Raw genomic sequence first — 25288 nt, forward strand, 5'->3', positions numbered from 1 at the left:
ATAGAATACAAAAAAAAAAAAAAAAAACAGAGCCTAGTTTAAAAAAAGAATAGTATTAAAACTATGTGGGTGCATGCCCCTCATGCGTTACATTTTTATTTTCTGTAGCTTATTAAAAATTCAATTGCTTTCTGTTTTTATTTTGTGAGATGTGTAGATTGTGCTCAAGGCAGTTTGACTGCTAGAATAGTGTGAAAAAACAGTACAGTGTAAACTGTGAATGGTACTTGAAAATAATTTTTTAATTACAAGTGTCATCCTACTGATGTAGTGGTAAGACATTTATAAATTTAAAGAGTGGCATTATCTTAGTATATTAAATAGTGGGTTAACTACTTCAAGGAAAAAAAGGTGGATTCCTTCAGCCTACAATTTTCATGGGGCAGAATGACTTGCATGAGATACAATGCCAGGTTGTTTTTCAGAGGAAATCTATCCAATTACAGTTATTGCTGGAAATATAAGTATAAATTACATATTTACAACAGATTTCATTATAAAAAAAATCCAAAAGTAGAAAAGGGTGTCAATGAGAATCAGGGTTGCTACATATAGATAGATGCTGCCATTTGAAATGTTAAGAATAACAATGCAAGGCTTAAGATACGGTGTCAGACCTGCATTCACAAACCTTTGTGTTACTGTTTATCATTTTCTCTTCTTGGGTGTTTCCCAATGGCTTGATCTGCTAGAAATTTGTTTAGTGATCAAAGATTTCTGAGTTTTCACAATAAAATTTTTTGTCTTTTTGTCATGTCAAAAATCCTGAATATTCAAGTCTTTAATTTCTATCAAAAGAGATTAGTGGAAAAATACTGAAACCAAGAAGTGGTTGTTTCAGGAGGCTTCTTCTATTTCTTAATACGAAAAATTGTTAATACATGATGGTGTACTGCTTTCATACCGTGTGTCTATGATTCCTTACCTTATGCCGATTTGGCAGTGCAAGTAGCCTGCTTTGAGCACCAAATACTGTCAATACATACTGACTCCTCTACCAGTCTGTGTTAACTCTGAAGTGTCCCTGCACTGTTATCCACAACTGACATTTGTCAAAGAAAGTTTTATAAAATTAATTTTGAAATTTACTTTTAATACTTCTTGGTTTTGAATGTTGGTGTGCTCTCACTGAAGTCTTCAGCACTTCCTCCCAATGACTGGCAGTCATACCAACTTACTTCTTTCTTAATTTGCTGTGTTGGGGAGACAGCTTCTGCACCTATTGCACTTGTATTTTTAAAATGTTTTGTCCCATGTGTAGATTCAAATTGGATGTTTGGTATTCACTCTGAAGCCTCTTTCTTATTGCTTCAGTAGTGTGCAGAAAATAGCCCCTGCCTGCTTTTATGCCTACAGTGCAATGGTGAAAGAACACTTTGACCTCAGTTCCTTTGAAGTACTTGTCTTGAGTCAGAGCACCCTCATTGTGCGTTTTGACTGCATGATGCTTTTGCCATGGGGTTCTTTGCTTCTTTTTAAAATTTATTTCCACTTTTCTTTTTATTTACTTTTATTTCTTAATTTATTTTTTTTTCTCCTCCTTTTGTTTACATTTCAGTGAAGCTTATGAAGAATGAGTATTCTCATTCTTGGCCACATGCTGTTTCCTTACTCCCTACTCTATTTGTGTGTATGTGTCTCATTTTTGCATATTTTTCTGGCAGTGTCTTCCCTCCAGGGCAGACAGTTCTGTGATGAGCATATTCCCAGTCCATACTGTTACCTTCACAAACCATATTAGTGGATGGAGGCTATTCCCTAAGCTAAGGTTCATTTTTCTCATGTTTTATGGCTAAAGAAGAGATATAATAAAATAATTCTTCAGCAGTTTCACAAAGTCATGTACATTGCTATCAAGATGAAATGCTAGCTAGCTTTATGTGCATTTAACTACTCTCCTAACGCTGGAAGCATATTGTTTCAAGCACTACAAATATTTTGGTAAAAGCAAATTCCATGAAACCACAAAACTGGCAGCCAGGAAGCTGTAGCTGAAGAAAATGAGAGTAAACTTCAGTATGCCTTCTCTTCTTTCATGCTAAGGAGGCTCCCTCTGCTCCATGGGCAAGAACAGACAGATTGAGTCTACATCTTAATGGAACACTTTATCTATCTCTCATTGCTTTATCTGAGCAATCTGCAATTTACAATCTACTAGAGCTTGTGGTTACTCCCGGCACATTATGTTCCTCCTTGAATGACTAAAGTCCGCATCTGTTTCAGGGCTGCTCTTTCATAGGAGTAGAGCAGTAGGACAAATTTTACTTGAAGGAATGGGTGTAACAGCTGATGGGAGCTCCCTGAGTCACATCAGAATAACACAAATAGAATATGGGAGACTTGCACTTTCAGCCTTTTCCTGCACCTGCAGCACTGTTCCTCCAAAAAAACACTGTCTTTAGTGACCACAAGAATCATTGTAAGCTCAAATCATTTGATGTCACCTTCCAAAAAGGACACTTTGATGTACAAGCTGACTTAAAATCCTTCTGAGACTTAATAAAGAGGGCGACTTCCTCCTCACCCACCATTTACAGAGTACTGCATATCACCTCATTGCCTTCTGGATGCTTGCACCAAATAGAAATTTGATTAATAATGGATGCTTTTCTGATATATGTCAAACTTACGGAAAAGATCTTCATATCCACCACTACCCAGTATAAACAGAGGGACCTTCAAATACATCTTGTAGAAATGCATTCATGGGTGCATCATCGCTCTCTACAACTACCTGAAAGGAGGTTGTAGTGAAGTGGGTTTAGCCTCTACTCCCAAGTGAAGAGCAAGCAATAGGACAAGAGGAAATAGCCTCAAGTTGTGCCCAGGGAGGTTTTGATTGGAGATTAGCAAAAATTGCCTCATTGAAAGGGTGGTCAGGCATTGAAACAGGCTGCCCAGGGAAGTGGTGAAATCACCATGTCTGGAAGTGTTCAAAAGGCATGCGGATGTGGCACTTGGGAATATTGTTTAGTGCTGAGTGGAATTGTGCTAGGTCAACAGTTGGACTCGATGATCTTAGACATCTTTAGCAACTTTAAAATTCTGTGATCCTATAATCTCTTGGATTTCAAAATTCTCTACTTCAGCCTGTCCTTACCTTCCTACAGCCTTGGTTAAAAATCTAGAAAATATGTGAAATTGATGGTTGTTCTGTGGAAATATGCCTTCTTCAGAGTTTCTCCACTGAGAATTGATGCCATGTACTTGACTGTGTTCAGAAATTTGTGGAAAATCTATTGTGCATTCAGTGGGAAGTTTTTATGGCTGTTGGACTTTTAAAAGCTTGTCTTTCCCCTGGGCCTTACCCTCCTGCTTTTGTAGATGTCACTGATACAACTGCTGTGAACCTAACCCCAGCAATTAAACCTACAAAATCTAAGGACTTCAGTCTTCTAGTCTAGATTGTTTTAGAATAGAAAGCAGTTTCAGTAGTTTAAGTACTTCCAGATGTCTCGGTGGTCATCACGTGACACAAGTGAGTCTTTGTCTTCATTGTACAATTCTCATGCATCTGGTCCTCAAGATAACCTTCAAAATTTTTCCTTCCTTGATTGGGTTCAGATATACAGGCTTCCAACCTGTTTACTTAAAAATCATCTAGAATTCCTGCAGTGCTATATCCTACAATCCTGCATTAGCATATCTAAAATGTGGATAAGAAGCCATGTCTTTGTCCCAGGGTCACTCTCTCTGTTTTCATCACCGCTTCTCTGGGCAACCTGTTCCAGTGTCTCACCACTGTCACTGCAAAGAAGTTTTTTCTAATATCTAATCTAAACCTACTCTCTTTTAGTTTAAAGTTGCTAAGCCTTTATCTATCCCTGATAAGGGCTCTCTCCCTGTCTTTTCTGTTGTCCCTCTTGTAGGGGAAGAGAGTTTTGTAGAATACGTTTTATGATAATAAAAAGAAAATTACTTTAGAAAGCTAACTATTAATTACAAACTCAAATTCATACACGAATTTGCATGCCTCCAAAGGGATGGTTAATTTGCACATCTCATGTTTATTTTCTTTACTAAAGGAAAAGCACTTTCAGAAAACTTCTGTATGTGCTTGGAGACAGCTGGAAGACTGTTCAGACGGTCTGTGGCCATCAGCATCTCTAAAGGATGTGGGTCCAAAGTTGCAGCTACTTAGCTTCCTGCTGGAGGATTCCAGCACTGGACTTGGTTATCTTCTTGGTTGAGAGTCTGGGCTGATTCATTTTGGTGGACCATGAGCAGGCATTCACCAAGTGCCATTTTAAAAGCTCTTTTATTGGAAAGTTGCTTAGGCTTGTTTTCACAGTCACAAAAAAATACCAAACTTTCTCCTTCAACACCTCGTTCCAAGTTCCCTGACTGGAGAAATGATGCATTCCTTCAATCTCTCTTCTCCCTTAGAATCCTCTATGAGTTAAGGCCAATACAACAGAAACAGTTCTCTTCAGTGCAGCATAGCAAAAAATAGTCTGGTGTCAGTATATTGCCCCTTTAAATGATTTTTTTAGTATAGTTTATGATAGTGATTCACAGTCAGTTTTCTATAATTCAGAGTTGGATGCTGGATAAGTTACTAAGTCAGCCAGGCCTGACTGGGCAAACCTACCTGAAGAGTATTAGGTCCTTTCTCTACCAGATGTCTGAACCACTTACCTCTTTGAGTGCTTTGAGCTGTGAGATCTTACACTACCTGTTTCACAGCCCTGAGACATGTTCCATTAGCTCTGTCTGCAGCCACTAGTCTTAGATGCTCTGCACTTTCTCAGCTCACAGGCTTAATGTTTCCCAGAGTCTAATGAGTAAGTGAGAATTCCATCTGAGTTGAAGAAACCTTCCGTGCTTTTTCATTAGACATCGTCCATGTAAGGATGAGTTGCCCACAAACTTTGGATATCAAGAAATGTTTGTCTGACTACAGTGGCAGAACCAGGGCCTATTGAAGATCTTCTTCCCTATTTCTTTCCATTCAGAGAGGTGAAAAAGAATCATAGAATGGTTTGGGTTGGAAGGGACCTTAAAGACCCTGTAGTTCCAGTCCCCCGTGCCATGGGCAGGGATGCCGCTCAGTAGATGAGGTTGCTTAGGATCTCATCTAACCTGGTCTTCAACCTGTTGCAGTGCTTCATCACTCTCTGAATAAAGAATTTCTTCCTATTTTCTTTCATTTTTTTCAAGTGGGTAGCAAATTGTTCCAGGGCCTATATGCTACCAGAGCACTAAGGTGTTTTTCTAAAAGTGTCCTAAACTAGTTTAATCAGAACTCAAGTGTTACTGTTAATATTGGTAAGGAATCCAGAAACAGTGGTGACTGTGAGGTAGAACAATCTTACGAGTTTCTGTTCTGAAAAGAAAATCAATAGCTCCATCATATGTAATTAGTGAATGTAAAGAGGGGACTATTGTCTAAAAACAGCAAAATGTGACTGTGTTTATAGTAATAAATTTTAAAAATTACAATTGTAGAACAGTAAGTGGTTCTTCCATAAGTGTGTTTTCCATATGAACAGCATGTACTTATCTTTCATTCTTTTTTGTGCTTTTGGTATTTGAGAGAAATTGATGGTATTTTTATTTTATGTCTGTTTGTACTGCAAGAGATGGTACATAGGTTATGTGTAAACCATATAAGCACCATTAAGCCAAGAACAATTTATAACTTGTGATATACACAGTGATATGAATGGCTATTGCAGTTTTGGTATTGCAACCATTGTTTCTTGCAGCACTATGATTGCTGATGCACAGTGTAACAAGTCAGATAGCTGGAAATTTTCAAAAGCATGTTGTGTGATTTAATTTAATTATGCCAAGGGATTTCAGACATATTCATGATATGTTTAGAGAGAAATAGAGAGTTTCTGATATAGTGTATACTATAAAAGCAGCTATTCTCTTTTTTCACAGATAGAGCTGTAGTATTAGATGATATGTAGTATCTAAATTGCCACTTTCTGTAATTAAGTACTACAGCTTAAATGTTTTTATAAAAATGGAATCTTATAAGTAAGTGGGTGATCAAAACCATGGCTACTCAAACTATTAGAAAAAATTTAGTACTGATTCAAACAACAGGACCTATTAGTGTGTAGTTGTGATTATTTAGCAGTACCTGAAAAATCTAATGCAATTGACTGCTAAAATTTTGCTGTTTAATATATATTTAAATAACAACTTAATAAAAATACTTATTAATAACAATATTAACATGAATCCATTATACTAATTCTTATAAATGTATTATGCATATTTTTAAAGCCTTTTAGTTACTATACATGATGTGTGATATATTAATTAATAAATTACTTAATTCTTCCACTAGGCCAAATTTTCAAGCAGTGTATATTCATTTGTACAGCCTAAAATTCTATAATTTTGACTAACTTCTCTTCAAGTGAAGATTTATTGCTAATTTAATTCACTACAAAATCAATCTATTTGACTTATTTATCTAAGAAATTGCATTCAAATTGACTTAATCAAGCAGACTCTGCCAGATTTCATACAACTCAGAACCCAGGATTGTCTTCTTCATGATTACATGCTAGCATATAATAGCTCGGTAGTCTTACCATCATGCCTTTGAACCTTCATCCAAGATACTCATTATCTTACTTCGGGATTAGACAAGGCAACAGCCTGAACTCAGGACATGTTTTTTGAGTCTTTTTGTTGCCATTAAAATCTGAAATTCTCTTTGTTTCACATCTTACAAAGAAACACATGAAGTCAGGATTGCTTCTTCTCTTATGAGCGTCCTCCCTATTTTCATATGAAAATTTTGTGATTCATATGAAAGGTCTGTGAATTAGTTTTTGCTCAGGGCCAAAAGTAGCAGAGGCCAGTATTTGTACTCAGTGGATTTCTGGTGAGGTTGTATTTTTTATTGCTGAAACACATCATTGCCTTATAGCAACAGGAAGAAGACTGAACAGGGAAGGTGCATCTTCCTAACTAAAGGTGGGGAGTTGCTTTGTTCCAGAACTACTGTACAATTATTGTGACTAATGTTGCTCCAGGATGCAGGGAAATCCAGTGACAATACATGGTGATGTTACTTGATTGCATGTTTTTGGATTCATAGAGTATCTAGAAGCAGATAGTGGGAAGCAGTTAATTATTATGTACTTTAAACAAAATTAGGCTTTACAACGAAACTGTGCTTATCCAATTGAATGTGTTTGTGCATCTACATTCTGAGGGTCCTCTTCCAGTCTTCTTTCAGTGAACTGGAAACATTGAACTCTGAAATTCCAATTACATGCAAATTCTTTCACTTTCTATGAAGTGAATTTCTATGACACCCTGGTTTCTATGGTTCTTTTCCATTAAAGCCTTTCCATGGCTTCTGTTCCTGCATCCAGAGCCCACTGAAAATGCCAGTGTCCGAAATAGTTCGTAACACTTTCTTTGTACCATGCTAAAATAATTTCCCTGTTTATCCCTATGGAGATGATGTGAGTAATCAATTTCATTTGCTTTCCCTTTGGTTCAGTGAACATCTGTATATTGTATGGGAACTGGAAGTGTTCCAATAAATTACTTGGAAGAAGTTCTTCTACTGAATATCCTGAATAACGCAGAAATCGCAGTTATTACAACAGTATCCTTAAAGGTGAAAGTTTAAAACTTTGCTTTAACTCAGGTGAGCAGTGGGTTTGAGGCAAGGTTCTCATAAGGGAATGGACCAAGCATTAAGGTGTAGAATATTCTCAGATAAACTCTATATGTTTCCTTTTGCAAGGGTTGTAAAAGTTATTTAATTATTCATAGAGTCAAAAAGACAGAGAAAGAGTAGCCAGCACTTTAGCAAAGTCGAGTTAGCAAATGAAATGTGAGTTTCAGTAAAGGAACCAGAATTAATACTTGAATACTTTCAACATGATAGACAAAAAGGCATCAACAGAAATGATGAAGAACAGATAATCCCTCTCTATAGTGACTAGTGCCCTGGGTATTTTTGTGGAATGGCCCCCCCATGCTGAGCAATTTTTTACATACATTTGGTGAGTGCATCAATATCATCATGAACTGAACAATCTTAGCCTCATGCTCAGCATTTTTTTTACATTTAAAAGTTGTCAACAACTTTTTAGCTGTTTTAGCTAGAATTTACACAGTTCTTTTTCCCAGGAGAGAAGGAGAAAGCAAATCCAAAATCCTTTCTGATGTTGTCTATTCATGTTCAAAAATTGCAAAATACAGAACTGTATAGGCAAAACCCCCCAAAGTAACTACATGGCATGAAAATTGTTAATACCTCCTTCATATCACTTATTTATGATCTTGCTGGGGTTTACTTCCTCGGTGCAATTATACTGAATGTTTTTTCTCTCAGTGTTCTTCCAGGAATGTGGATCTGATCATAACAGGACAACCTATGTTTGAGCTAAGCTTTCAGCTTAATTTTGCTGATCATCTTTAGGTTGCAGAGACTGCAACAACCATGGCAGACATTCATTTCCTCCGGTCATTAATATTTAATTTTCAGATAATGCTATCAAAAGCACAGTAGGTTGTAATGAAATTCAGTATTTCCAATACAGCTGAAACAGAAATTGAACAGTTCCTACTTTACAGTAGGAATACTATTTATTCACACAGAATGACAATTTAATTTTCACCAAATATACACATCCATGGAATGTGCAAAATACCGATGAGCTACGCCACTAAGCCAGTGCACATGGAATGTGCAAAATACTGATGAGCTACGCCACTGAGCTAGTGGCGTAGCTCATCGGTATTTTGCACATTCCATGAATGTGTATATTTGGTGAAAATATATGCTATATATGGTGAAAATATACGCTAGTGGCGTAGCTCATCAGTAGTTAGTTTGAGTCTCATAGGGGTTAAAAGTTAACTTGTGAATTATTTACCTGACAGTACATATTTCTCATTTCCTCCAGGAACTCTCCTAGACTGTTTCCTCTTTGCTGTGCTGTATATCAGCAGACATCTTGTTTGTTGTAGTCCCCCATGAGAACAAGGGCTAGCAAGCATGAGACTTCTCCCAGCTTCCTACAGAATACTTCATCTGTGTCTTCATCCTCCTTGGATGGCCCGTAACAAACTCCCACCAGGATGTCTGCCTTGTCCCCCTTCCCATAAATCTTTGCCCATAAATGCTCAACTCTATTGGCACCATCATTAAGCTCTAGACAATCATAACATTCCTAATGTTCAGGGCTACCTTGCCAACTCTCCTTTCTTGCCTATCCCTTCTGAATATTTTGCAGACATCCATTGCTGCACCCCAGTTGTGCATGTCATCCCACCATGTTTCCATGATGTCACAGTTTTTCTGCTGCCCAATGGCTTCTAGCTCCTCCTGTTTGTTGCCTGTCACATGCATTGCTGCAGATGAACTTCAGTTGGGCTATTTGTCCCACCACCTTTTTTAGGGGGAGAAGCCCTAATTTCTACATGACCATTTTCAGGTGTTTCTGTGTTTTCTAATGTGTCAATAACTTGTGCTGTTGCTGACACATACATAGATCTTCATTCCTGCCTTACTGAGAAGGCAGACCAAAGGACCATCGTAGCACTCTGCCTCTCCAACAGTGGTGTGCTACCCCCAGGCTGATCTCTAGCGAACACGGCTTTATCCCTTTTCCCTTCAAGTTTACTTTAAAGCTCCTTCAGTGAGCCCTGAAAACTCCTGTGCAAAGATCCTTTTCCTGCTTTGTGACAGATGCACCCTGCCTGTCACTGGCAGGCTCAACACCATGTAAATTGACCCATGATTAAAAAACCCAAAATTCTGCAGGGAGGGAGTTGCAGAGATTTGCCTACTGTGCTCAGCAGGAACTTGTCACCATTGTCCCCTATCATTTAGGTCGCTGCATTGGACAGAGGATAGGGAATCCTCCATATCATGCATTCTGTCTGCCCCTTTTGGCCTGTCCCAGGGAAGGTAGATGAACTCTTTTTTTACTTACTCTTTCTTTTTTACTCCCATATTCCTCGACCTACTTGCCTGCTCCTGGAGCTCTGTCAGTAAGTGGAGAAGCTCCCCTGCCTGGGTACGTCCCACGCCACAGGGACGCTCATTGCTGCTGGCCCCTATGGCACAAGAGCAGGGCACACTCTGCAGCCTGGCACCAGGGTGTCAGCATATTCCACTGGAGCTCTGCCTGTCTTGCCTAATTCCTTTTATTTTTTGGCCATCAGCAAAAAATAGATACTGATATTTTTTCAGAGAAAGAATAATGTAAGACTAATCTGCTTGTGGTCTCAAATCCCGATTCTAACATAATTTAAAAAATCGTAAGATAAAAGGTGGAACTGTTCTGCTTTGAATGTAGTAAGATTTTGAAAGGTGAATGTAATAGAATGTGAAGATTTTGTAGATTGACTAGGATGCCAAAGCTTCTGGACAGCCAGAAATCCAAGGTGTTCCCAGTGTAGGTGTAGATGTTCAGTCAGTTGTGTACATGCAGTAAGTCAGCACTTCCAGGACCTGTCAACTAAATTGCTTGAGTGGTGCACAGATGGACAGGATCTGCATGGTAAATGTTATGTTTTCAGGATGCCCCAAGTAAAATCCTGATGCAGCCTTCCAAGCTGACAGAGAAATTACATACAGCCCAAACTATCTGTATTGATGAGCTCTCTGCCAGATGAAAAGATAACGGGCATCATGCCTCTATGTGTTAATAATGTATCAAAATAGGCAGGCATTAATGGTGTGCTGCATTTTTTGTGACATTGATTATTTTAAGAAAAAGTTATAAAAACAGAAGCCTATATCTAAAAATGACATTTCTAATTGTGTGTGTGTGTGTGTGTACTCAAAACTATGCATTTTCTGTCCAGACTGGTCAGTAAGTTAACTATCATTACTGAATCATGTAGTCAGTGTGTGCTTACTGCAAGACATTTTAGAAATCCTAATCATCAATCACATAGACTACCAACAAGATAAAGTAAGGAACAGCCATTTCAAAAATTATTTGTTTGACTTAAATCAGTGTGCTCTTTTGCTTCTCTGTAAGTTTTATTCATATGTACGCAGATTATAAATCCTGTAATGGATAATGAATGACAATAGAAAACTTGTTCTTGTAAGAGTTGGTTCTAGCAATTAAAGCAATCTAACAAAAGGTTTTTGAGGTTTTATATTTGGTCTTCAGTTTAATCATGTTATGTTACAATAGGTCACAGCCAGACATTGTTACTGTTATGTAAAATATTCATTCCAGAATGAGTGAAGGGATTGAGAGGTTTCTGTCAGCAGTGCCCACAATAAACTGTGTTTCTGAGAGAACAGAGTGGGATAACCCCATAACAGCTCTTTGGCTCAAGGAATTTGGTGGATTATAAATTGGTACAGTTGAAGCTGATACGTATTTGGGTATCCATAAGGAAATTTCATATGTTCTTTATGGAGGATGTAGGAAAACCTGTCATTTCTTTGCAGACGTTTTTAATGCAAAGTATTCTAAGTACAAGCACAGTCTTGGTTCTTTTGAGATCACTTTTCTGCCCTGTATTATACAATGATCAGTGGGATTTTACAAGGCATTATTAAAACAAAGCCAAGTTAATATTGATTTATCTCAAAAATGACAGACCTTTGAATATTTTATCCACCTTTATGTTAGTAAGGACATGCACATAACTGTATTAACTTTATTCTTTAACAATTATTCCATCAAATAAATACTTTTCCAACTTCTGAAAGTTTCAACCTCAAAAATAAGGAATTATTTTCTTATATTTGTAGTTTTGTTTGACAGAAACCTTAGAAGAAAAGAGGAGCAATGTTTCTGGGATCAGAATTTGAACTCTAGAGTACCATTAATGTACTATACTCCCAAATGATTTATCAGGGGAAGACCAGTGGTAAATAAAAGTTTAAAAGAACCAAACATAATGAAGTATCAGTAGAAGTAAAAGTCTAGAAACTTTTCAAGGGTAGACAGTATTACATTAAAATCAGAAGCATTAATTATATTTTGTTTAAAACACCATTTTCAAAGGAAGTTTTTGCCATCATTGTAAATTAAAATAAAATGCTTTTTTTTCATGGGCAACTAGGTGGCATGGTACATCGTAACAGAAACATCATAACACTGCAGATATTATGGGAAGGAATATAAAATAGGATTTTATTTCATAGAAATTTAAATGAGGTATTAAAAAAAATTTTATCTGAAACCTAGAGTATTATTATAGTTATATAGATACAAAATTTTTCACATTTCCTTTCCATTTCTAGTTATTGAGCAAAAATTCCAATCTTTCTCATAATACTTCTTTTTTAGGGTCATCTACTTTGCAGAAGCTGACACTAAAATCCTGCCTAGATCTTTCCTAACTTGGCAAAATACTTAGCTAAAATAACTGTTACTGATTGTGGAATGTATAGACAGCAAATAGCAAAAACAAATTAGGAAGTCATAATATTATTTATGATCATGAATGATAAAAATTTTTGAAGCAAGTTATATGAAGAAAAGGAGAAAAACACTAGTGGAAATAATGGATTTAAATTGTGACACACTAATAATGTGATTATTCAATTTACAATGTTAAATAATTCAGACTGTTATATTCTGAATGCAATTTCTCAACATTAACTATCACTGAATTATTTTTATTATTTTGTGACTTTGTAAGCTATTAATTTGACATTAAAAGGTGAAGTGATTATAACATAACATTGAATATAATAAGGAAAATGACTGTGAGAAATCAAAGAAAATTTAACTGACTTTTGATGCTATAAAAACACTCTTAGAAAGTGCTTTCTTTTCCTGGATTTCTTTCAGTTGTATTCTCACATGTGTTAGCCATGCTGTGAGTGAGACTTCAGGCACAAGCAAACGGTGTCACATAACTCCAGTTCCTCTTCACAAGCCTTGTAATGAAATGCAAAGCAAACAAATAATACAGCCTTGTGCAGTTCATCTCATTGTCTAATGGCTAATGCTGGCCATGTTTAAGAAAGGACTGAACATTCCAAGCCTATCCACATGTGAATAACATGGTAACTACAGAGTACCACCTTCATTATGTGAAAAATATACCTGTGCCAGGAACATCTGCTTGCTTTTTTATAATTTCTACCCAAACTCAGTCAAATTTATGGGGAAAAAAATTAAGACACTCATTTCCCAAGAGGCAATCTCAAACTGTTACAAAACCAAACATATTGGAGAGGGGCAAGGAGGAGGAAATTTCTGTTGGGGTAAGTTAACTGTCAGGACCATCCACAGTCTTCTTGCCATTAGCACTAAGGACTAACACAGAAAATGATGTCCCCAAGCTCATCACATGTTAGAGCTGAACACCAGTCCATCCCACCCCATCACTCCTGGGGTGCTGGATTCCTATGGCAGACTGCCAACCTCAAGGAGGCAAGTTAGCGGTTTTACATAAATTTTCTAGGCCACGAAAATGTCTTCCATCTTACACACACAGTCCTTCCTCACCCATCTACTATGGAATATCATCAAACACCTTAACTTAATAGGGAGGAAAATATCCTAAATTTTTTTAATTTCTTGATTATTGTTGACCTTCATACTGAAGAAGGTGGAGGACTAAAATTTATTTTGTAGAACAAAGACAGTGAATACCAAAAAGGTTAAAATAGTTGGGTAATAGTAGAAAATATCCAACCTTGTTTTGGAGTTCTTGTTTTTTTATTGTTTTGATGGGGTTTTTGGTTTGTTGGTTTGGGTTGTTTTTCTTTTTTTAAACTGTTCTTTCATTTTTAAAGGCAGAAAATTTAGGAACAACAACCTCTGGAATGCTTGTGTTTTTTCTCAGTAATTGTAGTAATTTGATAGCGTGCTAATATGCTGAATCTTTGGAATTACTGACTTTATTGAGGTTGAGAGATTCAATTGCTTGCATGCTTGACAGATCAAGAGAAGAGCAAAATAATGAGAATACATTCTTTAGAAGAGGCTAGGAAGAGGTGAGGATCATATCTATGTTTCTTAGAACTTTTCAAGGTCAAGTTTTTATAGAAATAAAGAGTTGGGAAAACCTAACAAAAAGCCCTCATGAAATGGGTAGTAGGAGTTGTTGACACTGAGGAAGAGACACTGGTTTTCAGGCAACACCTGAATAGAGGATAAGCTATCTAGACTGCATGCTACTTTATTTATCCCAAATGTTTGGATTGCTTTTCCTTTTGTTCATCACTCTCTTTGCAGACTAACTATGAGCAATCTAAGTTAAAAAAAAAAAAAAAGAAAGAAAAGAAAATCAAAATAAACTGAAATGAGTTTAGGAACTTCTGCATTACTGAGACTGCACTGTGACAGATCTGCTGTTTATTTCATTTATACACGTCTCTTCAGTTTATTGCCAGCTTCTTCTGTGAATTTGACAGTGTAATATTTTGTGACAGTTAAAGCTTTACTTCATGTAAATGGACTTTGATTTCAGGCATTCCAAAGAAATTTAATACAGTTCTGTCTCACACTGATAAAGAAAGAAAGAAGACAGACATACATAACCAACAGCATTTTTGACAGTTTTCTGCCAAGTCATGCTATGTAGCTTCAGCTGAGAAATGAAAAATAATTTTGTCTTACATTACCCTATGGAGTCTAAAGAATGTTCAATGAATTTCAGTCCTGAACTTCCAATCCTGTATAGAGTCATGAACAGCTCACACCATTCTGTCATGCATCACTTGTTAATGACCTTCTTTGACCTTTATAAAAAGACTTAACAAAGGAAATTAGTATCTATTGTTGTTTTACATAAAAAGGTAGTATTTAGCATGAATAGCCCCATTCTAAACCCTCAAGTTCCATAAAAAAAGCTAGTATGCATTTCATGAGTTCATTATAAAGGGATAATATTTCAAGACAGAGAATTTACAAATTGTTATATATCTATCTCTTTGTACTGTTATATTCAGAAGGTTGCAAGAAGAGATGGAATGCAGCACCAATTGTGCATATTAGGCTACAGTAGAAAAGTTAATGGGAAAAGCTGAAAGAGAAGAAAGGGACAGAGGACCAGTTGCTCACCCAGGCTCTTCACGGTGGTACTTGATGGGAAGAAGAGTGTAAGTGGGACAAAAGAGGATCAGAATGAATATAAGAAAAAATGTTTTTGAGGAAAAACTTTTTTCAACCCAGATACAGTCAAGAAATGGAGCAGGTTGCACAGAAAGGCTGAACAGCCTCCATACTTGGAAGTTTTCAAGGTATTACAGAATAAACCCCTGAGCAATCTGGTCTGATCTCATCCCCTTATCGTGTTTTGGGCAGGAAGTTGAATTAGAGGGCTCCCATAGTCCCTTGCAACCTGAATTATTATTTTATCCTATGATTATATGGTGCTGGGTACCCAACAGCTGTAAAAAAGAGAAGGCTTTAGTAAAGTAACAGGAAAACCAAAAAATTATTACCAGATGGGAAAAGAGGCAAGAAAACACTTATTGCAATAGCTTTCTCCACTTGTTCCCTATTGCAGCCATTGAAGGGGGCAGGTACATCCAAAATTAGGAACAGGAAGGATGGCTACATCTACAGGAAAGATGTCTACAAAGTCTTCACACCAGCCCTGGAAGGAGTGATGGGGCTGGAGTGGGGAGTCTACCAAAGTAATTTACATAATTATGTCCAAGAAAAGCCATATATGTTAAGGGTTATCTAGAACAATTAGTTCCTTATGCTGTGTTTTGTTTTTGTGACTCTTATAACAGAATTATATTTTTCTTATCTTTGCTTCTGCACACTGTCTTATATTTAAATCTTGTAACACCATAAACCAGGGTCACATCACATATGGAAGATACAGCCTTCCCTGGAAATATGGACATAATTGGGGTGCACTGAAATGAAATATTTGTGCTATCTATATTCAGGGCTCCTCTTGAGTTTTCATGTTGCTTCCACACTAGGTTGCAGGAGTCTTTTTTGCTGTTAACACTGGTTTATGCAGAGAAAGACAACTCCCTTGGTATGTCTGGAACTTTTTTGATGAAAAGCCTGAAAGTGGAAAATGGCTTCACACTTCAGGAGGGAGGGATGGAAAGGAAACCTGTCACACAAACATAACACATATTTGAAAAAGTATTCTTCCTTTTTTATTCTGTTCATTGCCAGAATGAATAAAGATGAAAGACAGAGTTCCATTCCTAAGACTTAATATTTTTTTTTGCCTACATATTCAAAACAGAAGTAAAACTATTAAACTCTTCGGAAGTTCACAGCCAGATCGTATTGATAGTGACACTGGAGGAAATGGGAAAGCAACTATTAGCTTCACTTTAAAAGTGAAATAGGAAGAAAGATATATAAAATGTCAGTATCAAGGATATTAGTAAATACCTATGAAGAGATGTGTAAATATTAAAATAATTTCTGATTTCAGGAGAAAAGATGGAGTTGAATGTGCAACCATGGACAATAACATTTTTATCTTATACAACTTTGTTTCTCTTTTAGTGGCAAAGCATTACTATAACACTGGTTGAGAAAGTGCAGATGGTTGCTGTAATCCTAGGATCTCTGTTCTTAGTAGCAAGTGTGACTTGGCTTCTATGGTCAGCCTTCAGCCCTTATGCAGTATGGCAAAGAAAGGACATCCTTTTTCAAATCTGCTATGGAATGTATGGTTTTATGGATCTAGTATGCATAGGTAAGCTCAAAATCTTTAAACAGCACAGACTGTGGTTTAAGACTGTGACTATTTCTATTTTTCTAATTGGTCACTCTAATTGATCACTCCAGTTCTTTGCAGATTTATTCTCAGATGATACCTTTGGCAAGTGCTGCTTTTTACAGTGTTGCAAATATTGTAGAGAAAAAAGATCTAAAGAAGCTTTACTCTCAGATTCATCGGTGTATTCCCAAAATCTTAGTGGTGAGAACAGGATTAGTTTAAATTTCTTGATAAAGTGACTAGCAAAGTTCAGGGAGTTAAACAGATGAAAACATGAAAGACATTATTAAAATAATTAGTAAAATTACACACTGTCATCTTCTGATGCCAGTTTGAATTAGATTGTACCATCATGAAGCACAGAAGAAGCCCTTGAAGATGTCATCAAACTGCACACCCAAAATGAGGTTGCACAGATTTATATAGGTCACTGTGCTAGAAATGGAGGAGAACAGAGAAGGCAGGCATGAGTTCTTTGCACATCATAAACAATTATGAAACACTCACACAGTGCTAATTATAGTAACTTGCTTTACTATTAAAAAGCCTCAAGTAATTTAGCTGAAATCTTGTACAAGAGAATGCATTTTACTGCAACACTGTATTGACCACTTTTGAAATTTCTGAAAATACACTGGGCCTGGGAATATTTGAATAGAATTCTCTTTAGGATTTGGTAAAACAACCTGATTTGATTGTTAGAATATTTATGATTATTTGGAGAGAAAATTTACATTAAATATTACATAATTATATAATTTAGAGAATTAAATTTACATAATTAGTAATAATGATTTACATTAAACCACATTCACAGAATTTTAATTGCAAGAAAATCCAGAAGTTAAACACCATCTGATGTTTGCACTGACATTTCTGAGAGATAAATGTTACCTGAATCTTATATATGGGAATTGGGACAGTGCTGAATTCTGCTTTGTAAGGAACAAAGAAACAGAGTGATTCCTAATATCAAGGGTTTTGCTTCAACTGTAAAGCCATATCGTCTTTTATTGAAACCATCCCATTACAGTGAAAGTATTTAGATTTCATGTATGTAAGCAGTTCTGCTCATTTTGTCATTTTTGTTAGAGAAGCCTGCTCTGGAATATTTTATAACACAGGCTTTCTTTTGTGAACCCAAATCTCAGACAGAAAAGTGAGCAGAATCTCATACTTTGGACAAGTGCTCATCTTTTAAATGAATAAAAGGACTCAGCTTACATGTCCTCTTAGATGGTCATTTCTGAACATCCCCTCTTCCAGCTTAACACTTAATACTGAGGGCTTTTCTTTTGTTTAAAAATACACTAAAGGAAGATAACATGTGTTTCAGGCATTCCAAGCATTTCATTTATATGTAATTCTGGTTTGTTTCGAGCTTTTTCTCCAATTAAAAAAAATACTTTGGTATGCATCAGCTAGTTGAAATAACCAGTTACTTCAAATTATTTTCATTTTCCCTATTTGTTTTACTGTTAAAACACCTAAATCAGATTAAACTGAAAAAATATCTGTGGGTGATCAGAAATATTACTGTATTTATCCATAGACGTAAATATTTGGAAGGTGACTTTCCATAGATTGGTGCATCCTTTAGCTACCTTTCAAGCCAGCTAGGCTCAAGCCACTGCTGAAGTGGAAGCTGCTGAACAAATGTGTACCTCACATGGAGCTTCTGGCTCAACTACACCCTGCAGGAGCAAAGCAAAGACACAGATAAACTGACTTGCAGGTCATCTAATAAATGCATATTTTATAGAACTGTCATAAGTAATACATGAAAATTTAAATGTAAAGGTGACTACAATTAAATATATTTGGACACTGCATTGTAATTACAAAATTCACTGCAGATATGACTTAGGAATTTACTAGACTGGATCTGGAAATTCAGAAAGCTGTATAGAGGAGGTTTTGTAATTGAGGAAGTTTGGTAATCCAGATTCATTCAGACCCACTTATTCTGCATATAATTTCAAGTAATTTGCATTCTGTTAGCTTGTAAGCTCAGGACTTCTTTTAACTCTTAAAAGTATTCATTAATATAGTCAACCTTATTCAATTTCATCTTTTTCTTCCGGGATAAAGTGAGGGGTTTAGATTGATCATTTTAATTTAAAATTTTCAAATAAAATTCTCTAATAGATATATGTAAGTATTACTTATAAATTATTTTTAAAACCCCAAATACTTTCCATTATGCTGATGACTTCCCAAGGAATTAACTTATTTTACCATTATTATCTATAAGCTCTTATATCATGAAGCTTGTAATGCTTCTAACCAGCTACAGGTCTCACTTATGATCTCCTCTCCTTTCATTTGTGTTTAGTCATCCATGGCATTGTCTTAGTTTTAAACAGAATTTACAGTGAGCAAATATCTCTACTCCCACTGTAATCTCTCTTTATTTCAATGAAAAATTTATGCAGACATACAGGTTTTCCTGTGCATCACATATTTCAAGATAATGCTTGAGATACTGGAGGTATGACCAAGATTTATTCCACCTTCTTTCAGTCATGCCTCCCTACACCTTTGCAGAAACAATACAAATACTTCTTAGTTTGTGAAGTGTAGATATCTTCACACAAAAAGTATGAAGCATTTTTTGAAATGTTTTGCTATAATTTTTAAAAGCAGTTTGCCAAAAGGTACTGACATATTTTTATGACATATTTAAAAATGTGCACATAAAAATTTATTTACTCAATGATTGGCTTTTATATCACATGTAGCACACCAGTCACTTTCTTATTAAGTAAATTACACCTAACTTGTATTTTACTTCTTTGTTTTTACATTTCAACAAAAGAAAAACCCTGAGGATTATAGATCACCAGAATATGTTCTGTTCATTCTAGTGTACATGTTTTATTGGTATCCACTGTTCTCTTTCTTCTAGTCTGAATTTTCCCAGAATTATTCCTGACAATAGGATTGTTTTTATTTATCAATGTCGGTTTTAACCCTACAGGTCATTACCTTGTACCTTTCTGCATCCAAGCTGAGTGTAAAGCTGTTCTCTTTGAAATTTGCTATTGGTTGAAGTTTTCCTAAAGCAAATCTTGAACACCCTGATCAAGCAGAATTACAGCCTGTGAAACCCAGAGCTATTCCAATGATAGTGCTAGGATCAGACCATCCATGTAGGAATTACCAAAGGGAGTGAGTTCATGAAAGGAATGAATAATATAAATCCCTTACATACTCACTGAAGGACAGTATATCAAGCCTTTGCCATTCTACTTTCTAAACCTAGCAATTATTTTGCATAACAGAAAAGTAGTAGAATTTTATATTTTTTTCACTGGAAAATAGTTATAACTATTGGTCATAAATGGTTCTAACATTAACAAAACCTCTCACAAATAATAACAGCTGACTTGCAATCCCAGAACAATAGTGCTGCTCCTTTTCCAGCAGTGAAAAGTAGTTGTTACATTGCACTGGACACATGACTGGTGCCAGTAGTACTGTGGCAAGGGAGTAAGAGATGGGAGCCAGTGTGGGGTGTGAATTGCCCTCTGAAAGCCTCTTTCTTCCCTGCTAAGGAACTTGATGCCTTGCAACATTCCTATAACTCCTTGGTTGTAAAAAGGAACAGGCTGAAGTCACTTACAATGAACACATCTAGCTGCACTTTATATGTCTTTACTCAGTCTTTTTTTCTCCCACACTGGATCTAATTCTAAATAGTTTATAAAGAATTATATTACTATTTTTAGCATGGCTATGTTTCACTTTAATGCTGTGAGCAATTGATTGCTTTTTTTTATATCTGTGGGCTATAGAATAGTTTTAAGACATGACATTACTCCAGAGGTAAAGTCTGTTTCTGAAAATGATCTTTCATCCCTGGATAAAATCTGGTGATGTTACTGGGAGGACCATTCCTAAATGATTATATATAAGATTAGTATGATAAATAAGATAAAGTTGTAACCTAATACCACCAAATATGAATATAAGACAAGTTGACTGCTTGGAAAGACATTCAGCAGTAAAAAATGTCAAGTATCTTGTGAGGTAAGAAAACCCCTGAATACAGTGAAAGAATAGAATAGTAATTGGCAAAAAGATAAAAAAAAAAATAAAATTAAGATTCTTCGTAATCCTATTGGCTGGGTCCCATTGCAATCCCTCCATCTTAGAGACAAAATCTAAAGTCTAAAGGTAAAGTCTTCTTAGGACCATACAACATTTAGATGGGTCCATCATCCAAAAACTCTGTTCCTTGTAGATATTAATTGGACAGAACATCTGAACAGCTAACAGTATTGAATTGAGTCAAACAAATATTTTTCCTCTACAAGTGTTCAGCTGTGTCCTCTGTGCTGTGTTTGAAACAAATCAGTATTCTTCAGGGATTTGTTCTTGTTTTCTCTCTCATAGCTACCTTCATTGCTGTGAAACCCTTAAGAGAAAGGCAATTATTTGCCATTTTCTTACAGCTCCACTCCAGTGACTAACTACTTATATGTTGAGCATCAGAACTCCTCTGGACCTGGAAAATCTCTAGCATTTAAAATTTACCTGGAGTTCCTCTTGTTGTGGTCTTGGAACTGTTTGTGCCATGAACTTCCCCTCCCCCAGTTCTTTTGCCTCATCTATGTAGGTATTTTTCAATCTATAGCTCTATCAAGAAGGGAGCTAAAACTTTTTATGAGAGGAATTATGAAAGTGCTGCTTTTCTCCTTCAGCACTGCCAAATCTGACAACTTTATGCCAAGGCTTGCAATATTTGATCCTTTGTTTTGTAGCTCTTTTAAAGTATATGTGACTGACAACTTCCACTATAAAGGAAATTTCTCATCCTTGCCAATGTTTAAAAACTTTGAAAACATAATTTCAATAAATCCTGAAAGCCCCAAGACAGTAAAAAAGAGCTCCCTGAAAGAAGTCATCCTACAACTTCTTCTGTTGTAATTTTGGGAAGATATTTTGACTGTTTAAATGTACTATGTACCTTAATGATCCTTTCACAAATACTTCCTTCTCTGTTCTGAAATATGTTGTTCAGATTCTAGTGGAGTGCAGACATGTATCTTTACTTTGGAGTAAATAGGTTCTTTTAACTTTTCTTCATCACAGACTTGAGAGAAGTTGGATCAAATAATGCTCTGTTCCAGGAACAGGTTGAGGAAGATTATTCTCATCTCCTTTATCAACTTTATAGGAAATCCAAAAGAACACAAAATAATTAATCTTTGTCCCAGCAGTAAAACCATGGCTAATTTGGTTTGTAGATTCTGTACAAATACAGAATCAAATACATTTATTCTTTTTTGCACAATCAAGCCAGTCTTGAAAGTACAGTTATGTATCAATTAATTATTACGATAAATTTTAAAGACAGGTTACTTTACCTATATCTGAGAAGATAAAGATAGAAATCTTGCAATCAAGAAAAAATTCCATTAAAATGCTTTGCTGTTGCAAAATATATTTAGAATGTTTACTATTTAATTAAGTTTGTTTTGTGCTACTTTTGCTATATTGGACACTTCAATGAATTCTAGGCAACTTGAAAGCCTTACAGATATGCTGCATTCACTATCATGTCCTTCTGAAAGAAAGCTTTGTGTTTCTCCATCTTTCAGTGTAATGATCTTTAAAAACATGTTAGAGTAGGCGTTGCTATCTGCAAATCATTGCACTTGAATATGAGGTTTGCTGTTCATGTAAATATTTTTACTACCCTTTCAGCTTGTGTCATCTTTCTGTGAGCATCTCCTTTCTGGTATGAGTTAATCATGCTAAAGGACCTCAGACACTTAAATCACAATTTTCCTGTGTAGAAACGGGTGATATACAATCTCTTGGGCTAAAGGACACCACAGATCATATTATAGATGTGGCCATGTATAGGAAAATCTTAGGCAAGGAGCACACTGGACAAAAGATTTATAAATGTTTTTGGCTAGGCAGATTGCTCTCTTCCCAAAGCAGGGAGCCAGAGAAAACAGGTGGTGTTGCTCAGAACTGTGTAAGTGTCCTCAACCAGGCTGGCTGAGGAAAAAGCTAGTAAGAAGGCAGAAACCCCTTGTGTCTCCCCAGTAGATCCCTATTTGAAATACTCACATATAAAGAGTCATTTATTTAAATAAGCTGCTTGAATGCATACAATAGGCATAAATATTAGTTACATGGAAATTCATAAGTAGATTGCTCTCTTGAGGACTCCAGAAATTCTGTATTTTCCTTGAAAGACCTTTTAAAAGATTTCTGAATCTCAGGGAAAAGATAATTTACAACTTTTTCCTATTGAATACTGAAGAAGAAAGTATATCATCCTTACCACGCTCGTTGTAGTTAATAATAACATTTAATTTCTTCTTGTTCTAAAGAACAAGAGAGGAAAGTCATTATATTTACAGCTGTTTCATAAATCTTCTGTGCTCCGAAGTTGAACTGGGAATATGAAAGCAGTTAAATTTGTCAGTATCTGTACTGAATTCTACAAAACACTCTTAAACAAATTTAGGACTATCCTGTTCATTGCAGGAGGTCTACCCTACTTAAAGGTCTACTTAAACCAGTACAAATCTCAGTAAATAAATAGTACTTATCCATGAACAAGGGCAGCACTAGCATAAACAGTCAATATCCAAATCTGCCAGTTTTGCATTGGTTTACTTAAATCTGAATAATTTATTTAGTTTGGCATGCTCAAATTATTCCAGTATTGGTTATGTTGAGCTGTCATTCAGAACAACTTTATTTCCTCTGCATGTCCCCGCCTCCCAAACAAATGAATAACCAGTTAAATTGCATATGTACAGTTTGTTTGAATTATTAATGTTATGAGTAATTTAATTGCATCTGGAAATTGCTAGAGTCATTAAATTGTGTTAAATCTCTATTTGTTCTCAAAATGGTATCCATTGACATTTTGTATAAACACTTCTTTTTCCCTCTTACTTTCAGGACTGATAGTCCATGAAGGTGCATCTGTTTATCGAGTGTTTAAGCGCTGGAGAGCTGTGAATCTACACTGGGATGTGTTAAATTATGATAAAGCCACGGACATAGAAGAGAGCAATCGAGGAGAATCCTCAGCAGGGAGGACTTTGTGGCTGCCACTGACTGCATTTAGAAACAGAAGTTTAGTTCATCCAACACAGTTAACCTCACCGAGATTTCAGTGTGGCTATGTGTTGTTACACCTGTTCAACCGCATGAGACCTCAGGAGGATTCTTCAGAGGATAACTGCTCTGGGGAAGTAGTGATGAGAGTGACCTCAGTGTAAAGATTGTGCTCACTGTGCTACACAGATAAGGATAATGTGCCCTGGTGATACAGGACGGCGGAATGTAGTTATGATGAATGGTGAAACCATTAACACTTGAAAAAATATATACACTTCTTTTTTTTTTAAATTTAATGTTTTTTATATGATCAGATAAAACACAAATACATTTTTTCTGGGGGAAAAAGTCTCTTGCTTTTTATATAGTCTGATTTATTGAATCTTTTTTCAATTTGTACCTGAGGTGTATGTAACATAGCTGAACTCTTAGGTCTTTGAATGATGAGGAAACTCATTTTTAAGTAAAAAGATATATTTAAATGTATTTTCTTAAACTCTGGCTTTAATCCACTACTGTTATTTTTTTCCACTTTCATGAGGATTAAACTGGACAACATTCTTCCAAAAAGAATAAGAATGTTGACACGAGTCAAATATTTTTCCTTTTCTGTCTTTATTTTGCTGTTGTTTGTAGCTAATTTCAGGCGTGTGAAAGTAAGTGAGAGATATATTGTCCTTTGCATTTTAGTAGGAAGTCCAGTGGGTGTTCTACAAAACCTAAAAGAAGATGGGAAGTCTTTTCTTTTAGCTCTCCCAGATGTCCATGCAAGATATCAGACTCAAGTATGACACAGACATGAGAAGAGTCTTGTACTGCCTCTCAAGTCTCGTAAGATCTGGAGAGGGCTGGTGCTGTGCCTGTGCACAGAAGTGACATTACCTTCTGAACAGCACTGCTGGAATTAGCAATGTGTGAATCTTTAGTATCATTCTAATTTTAAGTCATTGACATCCCCTTTAAAAAAAAATTAAAAAAAAAGAAAAAATGTGCTTTGCAACTTCTGGAATAATAAGAAATCCTGATAGAATCTGAAGTATAAATAATACAGAATCTTAATTTTGCCAGGAACAAATCATCATATTAATAATGAGCCAATATTATGATAGATCAATGCTGTGAAATTTGCTTCTCTTGTTTCTGTTTCATGGCAAAAATTCTAATAGAATTTAATCAAATAGTAATGGAAATAGAAATAATTTTAAACTTAATAATAAGCCTGTTGAAGATTGAGATAGAAAAGTAAGGCTGAAATTACTCTGAGTGCACTAGCTTACTCAAAACAGTTTTGTAGCATCATAGAATATACTGATTTGGAAGGGACCCATCAGGAGCATCAAGTCCAACTCCTGGCCCTACACAGGACCCCCCAAGATTCACAGCATATGCCTGAGAGCGTTGTCCAAACGCTTCTTGAACTCTGTCAGGCTGGTGCTCTGACCACTTCCCTGGGGAGTCTGTTCCACTGCTCAGTTCACCTCTGGTGAAAAATCTTTTCGCAATACTCAGTCTAAACCTGTCCTGAGTCAGCTTCAAGCCACTTCCTTGAATCCTGTCACTGGTCATG

The 25288-nt window shown here is 36.0% G+C and overlaps 1 protein-coding gene and 2 long non-coding RNA genes across 4 annotated transcripts in view; 2 read left to right on the forward strand and 1 right to left on the reverse strand.

Moving 5' to 3' along the window:
- The window catches only part of MARCHF11 (membrane associated ring-CH-type finger 11), a 32087-nt gene extending 7768 nt beyond the window's left edge, over nt 1–24319 (forward strand). The window contains exons 3-4 of the mRNA XM_053964279.1: nt 16410–16602; nt 23560–24319. Coding sequence (XP_053820254.1) covers nt 16410–16602; nt 23560–23882 — 516 coding nt within the window. The 3' untranslated portion in view covers nt 23883–24319. The remainder of the gene's footprint in view (nt 1–16409; nt 16603–23559) is intronic.
- LOC128799697 (uncharacterized) lies at nt 4077–9250 on the reverse strand. 2 transcript variants are annotated; one of them, XR_008434802.1, is made up of 3 exons: nt 9179–9250; nt 8865–9006; nt 4077–4777 (listed from the first exon to the last, which is right to left on the reverse strand). It is a non-coding gene; the product is annotated as an uncharacterized LOC128799697 (long non-coding RNA). The 2 variants fall into 2 exon arrangements; XR_008434803.1 differs by having other exon boundaries at nt 8865–8926; nt 9179–9220.
- Nucleotides 9348–13920, forward strand: LOC128799704 (uncharacterized). Its single transcript, XR_008434804.1, has 3 exons — nt 9348–9427; nt 9824–9901; nt 13861–13920. It is a non-coding gene; the product is annotated as an uncharacterized LOC128799704 (long non-coding RNA).
- Nucleotides 24320–25288: the final 969 nt, after the last annotated feature.

The sequence above is a fragment of the Vidua chalybeata genome, chromosome 1 (assembly GCF_026979565.1).
Source record: "Vidua chalybeata isolate OUT-0048 chromosome 1, bVidCha1 merged haplotype, whole genome shotgun sequence".
NCBI classification, from domain to species: domain Eukaryota; kingdom Metazoa; phylum Chordata; class Aves; order Passeriformes; family Viduidae; genus Vidua; species Vidua chalybeata.